The following is a 6,000-nucleotide window of genomic DNA, read 5'->3' on the forward strand; positions in this document are numbered from 1 at the left end:
TCAGTAGGAGCTGGTTAAATAAACTATAGTAAACCCACATAATACAATATCATGCAGCTGTATGGACAAATGGGGAAAATCTCTCTCTAATGTTACCAAGTATATTAGTCAGTACTGGCTGTCATAACAAAACACCCTGGACTGAGGGGCTTAAACAACAGGAAGTTATTTTCTCATAGTTCTGAAAGCTGTAAAGTCCAAGATCAATGTGCCAATAGGGTTGGTGTCTGGTGAGACCTCTCCTCCTTATTTGCAGATGGCCATTTTCCCACTGTTCATTCCCTGGATCTTTTCTCAGTGCACAGAGAGAGAGAGACCTTTGGTGTCTCTTCCTCTTCTTATAAGGACACCATTCCTATCAGATTGGGGCCCCACCCTTATGACCTCATTTAACCTTAATTATCTTCTTACTTTTTCCACATGCAATCACATTGGGAGTTAGGGCTACAACATATGAATTTTGGAGGGACACAATTCATATCAAGTGATCTCCAGTATATGCTTTTAAGTGAAAGAAAGCAAAATGTAGAACAATGTATATAGTGATGCATTTGGTGTAAGTATAGAAAGGTGGAAATATTATACACACACACAGAGGTATTTGCTCTTACTAACAAAAAGAAACAATGGAAGCATAAACTAAAAACTAATACTATTTTTATAAAAACTTTACCTGTTAGGGAAGAAAGGAAAAAGGGGAGAGAAAACAGGATGGAAATGAGACTTTGTAAATGTAACTGTTGTATAATTTTTAATTTGAAAGCATGCAAAAATTTTATATAATTTAAAATAATTAAATTAACAGAACCAAAGAAATTTTTAAAACAAACCAAAACTAACTCTATATTACATGGGTGACATAACCATACAGAAAAAAACTTTAAACTACATGGAAAATAGAATTATTACCAAATCCCCATTGCTTCAGTACATTTTATGGTCTTGTCATTAATACTAACTTTGGCATTGTTATGTTAAAACTATTGTGTATTTTCAGGTTAAAGTAAATAAGATATTATGTTAATATCATTAGGAATCAATATTTTCAGCATAATAGAAAAGCGATAAAAGCATAAAATAAAATATTTAAGTAAAACTCATTCTTAATTTAAACTTAAAATGTTAATATGAACTCATATAGCTTTATTTTAAAATAATGTGTATCTTATAACTCTGTCTCCTGAAAAATCTAGAATCTATTTAACCCAGGAGAAATGAGCACCCATAGCAATGAATCTGTGCTATCTAAATATCATTCCTCAATAAAGAAACCACAGCACCTTGGAGAACTGACCAAGGTCTAGGGTAGAAAATACATAAGATGATTGTGGGACAACTTTTGTGCAAGAAAGTGAGAAAGCTATCAAAGGGATATGTCAAAAGGACACAGGACCAATTTGAGGAGCTTGGCCTAAGGTGAGATAATTTGAAAATAATATACGTAATATAAACAATATTATTATATTAATTAATATATAACATAGCTAATCATTATAATATCTGCCATGTCTTGAAATACAGTGAATATATAAAAAGACGTAAATCTGTAATGATACCTAAAAAACTTTGGAGACTACTAGGGCACCAATTCATTATTTTTAAAACTGATAAATGGAAAGAATTGAGCATTTATCCTGCCTTCCTTCTATATTTCCTTCGAAAAAAACTATACTTCGAAGTAATCAAATAAATAGTCATGAAGGAAAATTCTCTTTTATAGAAAAATCCTAAATAATTTTACACAAGGAATAATATAATTTTTAACCATCTGTTTTGCAACCTCATCAACATTTGCTGAGAGCTATAGGTGAAAATGGATGAAAAACTTCATAATGGAGGGCATAGCCTGAGTCTCAGATCCATTTTAACATTACAAAGAGTGGCAAGTAGACAGCGTGTGACTTCTGCCAGAACACACAGAACCACCTGTGCCTTGTTCCTGCCAGAGTCTATGCAGGAGCTAACTACCAGGTTATTGGAGAAATGAAGGATAGGAGAACAAAGTAAATGACGTCAGGAAGAAGCAATCAGTCAAATCCAGACTGTGGCGTATTCTACAGGACAAATGTCTTTCTTCAAAAATCATTAGTATGAAAAAAAAAGTTGGAGAAGCTGATATAAAGAGCCATCAACTAAAATTTTTTAAATAGATCTTTACTGGAGTACAATTGCTTCACAGTACTGTGTTAGTTTCTGTTGCACAACAAAGCGAATCAGCCGTATGCATACACATGTGCCCATGTCCCCTTCCTTTTGAGCCTCCCTCCCATCCTCCCTATCCCACCCCTCTAGGTTATCTCAAAGCACAGAGCTGATCTCCCTGTGCTATGCGGCTGCTTCCCACCAGCCAACTATTTTACATTCAGTAGTGTACATATGTCAGTGCTACTCTCACTTCGCCCCAGCTTCGCCCTCCCACCCCATGTCAAGTCCATTCTCTATGTCTACCTCTTTATTCCTGCCTACCTGGTTTGAATCCTGATTAGAATGATCCAACTCTAAAACAATGCTTTGAAGACATTCAGAAAAGTTTGAATGTGAATTTTTGATAGGATTAAAGAAATTATAAAATGTGTCATGTGTTAAATGGCAGAGTGATATATTTTTTAAAATGTCAGAGATGTGTTCTGAGATACATATAAGGAGAATGACGTGATATCTGAGGTACCTCTTAAAATATTAAAAAAAAATAGTTTCTGGATGCACGTTGGGTTGTGGGACTGGAGAGAGATAACACAGGAGTGGCAAAATATTGATATCAATGATTGTTAAAGTTAGTGACAGTACATGAGGTTGTATTACATCATCCTCTCTAATTCTGCGAATGTTTGAATTTCCCATTATGAAAAATTTAAAACATACAGAAGATGGCAAGCATTTGAATCTTGAGGAACATCTTCACATTATTAAGAGCAATGTAAAGTTAGTTATCACCTAAATGTTTTTCAGTGGCAAATAATCTATTTAGATGGACAATGTATATAAAGAGAATTTTTAAGATACCAAATAATCTAAACTGACTGTTAGATGTCTTTATGTGATCTTCTTGCTTACAGGATTTTATGCAAAATAGGGTCACTTAGCTCTTTTTTGAATCTGGAATTCTTCTCATCCTGGTACAGAAAGGGAGAGACCCTTGCAAATATTTTCCTTTGTAAATGTACATCTTCCTTACAAAAAGGAAACTTATGCTGTGTCTTCAGAGCTTCTCCTATGACTTCTGCTTCTCAAAATTATCAGCTCAAAATAATCTTTATACCAGAGGCATATTTTGGGGTGACATATTCTGGTTTTCTACAGATGCCCTGTCATCTCCAAAGCAGTGAGTTTTGGACTGACTGTGGTTTCCGAGAATCATTCATTATAGGCTAACCAAAAAGATATGCGTATATTTTTAGTAGCAATTATTTGTTTTTCTCACAGCAGGAATCCCAGCTCCCGTATATTTTGGAGTTTTGATTGATACTTCATGCCTCAAATGGGGATTTAAAAGATGTGGAAGTAGAGGATCCTGCAGATTATATGACTCAAATGCTTTTAGGTACCGTATCAAACTCATTCCCACATCTCACGGCTACCACATCCCAGGTTTGCACAATGCAATTGGCACTAATAATCCTCATGTAGTTTCATTGCTTGTAAGGAAAAGGAGAGTCTAATCAAGAAGTTTTTTCTGGGGTTTCCCTGGTGGCGCAGTGGTTAAGAATCCACCTGCCAATACAGGGGACACGGGTTCGAGCCCTGGCCCAGGCAGATCCCACATGCTGTGGAGCAACTAAGCCCGTGTGCCACAACTACTGAAGCCCGCGTGCGCCGTGCTCTGCAATAAGAGAAGCCACTACAATGAGAAGCCCGCGCACCGCAACGAAGACCCAACGCAGCCAAAAATAAAAATAAAATAAATTTTTAAAAAAGTTTGTTCTGTTTTATAGAATAATTCTATTATTATCTGATTATTTGGCTAGATCTTTCGTTTTTCCCCCATTCTTAATCTTGACTCCCATTTTAAATGAGTAATCATTTAAAAAATATATAAGAAAAAAGACATAAGATTTCAGAATAGAGTAGAATTTTCAAAGTTTGTGCACACAAGTGAGTTAATTCCCTGAAACTCAGAAGCATTTAAATCTAGGTCACATTTGGGGTTTAATTCTATTCTTTTTCAAACTGAGCCAAACTGTCCCATTTACGTCAGATATAATCCCTCTGGGCAAGAGTTGGATTTGGCTGTAAATCTGTCCGGCTTTTATTGCCAAACTGATGTTCAATTATTCCAGTACTTGAAATGCATAAAAGTAAAAGGTTTTCCCTGTGTGTGTGAGTGTGTATGGGGTTGAGGGCATGGGTTTTTTTCACTATGGTATCATTCAGTTCAATTCATCAAACATTTAGTTTCCTTATTGCTTAAAGCAATACTTCAATGGCTTAAAAGCAAGAAGGATTTTTTTTTTTTTCACTTTACAAGCTGAGTATTCTCTAGAGAAATAAACTTGGTGCTGAACTGTGTAAGTTGGAAGTTGGCTGTGAATTTAGCCGACCATCTCAAATAAATTTGCTTGACTTAATAGGCTTTAATGTTATTTGAGAAATTTATTTTGGTCTTTGAAAGGGACCTGATCTATGAGGAGAATTGACACTTTATTCACATTTACTAAGGCTGTATTTTAGTGCAAAGACAATGTAATTCAATCAGAGACTATGAGTGTACATACAAGGTAACCAGCATGAATCATTTAACCTGTCCTTTCAAACCTTTGTGTCTTATAATCTAATGTAGAACTAAAGGCTACTCATGGAAGAAATGGATTGAAACCTCTGGTTTGTTCTTAAGTCAGTCTACTCTACTGAGAGCTCTGATTTCCCCTTAATGTTGCTTCTTGCAGTTTTTCCGTAGAAGTGAATTTGGGCAAGCTTCGAGGGGAGGGTAACCACATAATTTATCATGCAAACCTGGGTACTTCTGAGAGTGAAAGGGGGCACTATTAAAAACTACACTGGGACAACACTAGCATAATCTGGGACTGTTCTGGGCAAACAGGGATATAGTTACCTGGTCTAAGGGAATAATTTACAGAGAGGATGGGACGGATTATATAATTATCAGTGACTGAAAATGATGGTACTACTAAAATTGCTTTATATTAGCTTACTGCCTTCAATAGTCTGTCAAATGTTCATAGAAAGGTCTTTTATAGCCACTGAATCTGCATTCTTAAAACCATCCTCATGATAGTTTTATTGATATTGATATTTTTGGATGATATTACATTTTATTTAAAGTTGGATAGTTGCCATAATTAAGATGGACATTCTCTCTTCTTCTAGACACATGTATCTGGGACTAACCATGATCCTTGGCACAATGTCCATTTTCCTAAGTACTGCAGTACTTTTCACTTTAAAGAAAAAGTATGTTTCAAAACACAGAAGCTTCAGAACCAAGAGAGAAAGAACAATGGAGTCTACAAGAATCAGTAAGGAAAACTGTACGACCAGTGATCATTTGCTACAACCCAGCTATTGGCCAGGCAAAGAAACGCAGCTTTAGACAAATGATGACTTGAAGGCATGTTTTCCAATTTCTGGAAATTCTGCAAGCAAGTTTTAATCAAAAGGGTTTTAAATGCGTAAATTCTTTCTCCTTTCAAAAAGATGTCTACTTTGTTTTTGATCCTAAGTATTAAATAATGTACGTGATAACAAATATAATTAATCATGTTACAGAAGGTGTAGATGGTAAAGTTAATCTTAAATATTTTAATTTATAAACCAATTCCTTATATTATTTACTCATTCTGCTTAACTTTGCCTGTGCCCATTGATATATTAGCTGTACTCCTAGTAGAACAATTGTCGCTATAGTTTAATGGCTATGTGTAAAGTAATTTCTAAACTGAGATACTTGCCTAGGATAAGAGAATACTTTAAAAAAATTAAACGACATCTTGGTCTCCTTCAAATATCACCTTAATGATGATGTTAGGATGGAGTCAGAACATG

At 35.1% G+C, this 6,000-nt stretch overlaps 1 protein-coding gene across 1 annotated transcript in view; it reads left to right on the forward strand.

Annotated features, from left to right (window-relative positions):
• SLCO1C1 (solute carrier organic anion transporter family member 1C1) overlaps positions 1-5,622 on the forward strand; it is a 46,914-nt gene extending 41,292 nt beyond the window's left edge. The window contains exons 13-14 of the mRNA XM_022577721.2: positions 3,424-3,541; positions 5,326-5,622. Of these exons, the coding sequence (XP_022433429.2) occupies positions 3,424-3,541; positions 5,326-5,548 (341 nt within the window). The 3' untranslated portion in view covers positions 5,549-5,622. The remainder of the gene's footprint in view (positions 1-3,423; positions 3,542-5,325) is intronic.
• Positions 5,623-6,000: the final 378 nt, after the last annotated feature.

Source organism: Delphinapterus leucas, chromosome 11 (assembly GCF_059928025.1).
Source record: "Delphinapterus leucas isolate spDelLeu-1000000601 "Yukka" chromosome 11, BTC_Dleu_Yukka2, whole genome shotgun sequence".
NCBI lineage: Eukaryota > Metazoa > Chordata > Mammalia > Artiodactyla > Monodontidae > Delphinapterus > Delphinapterus leucas.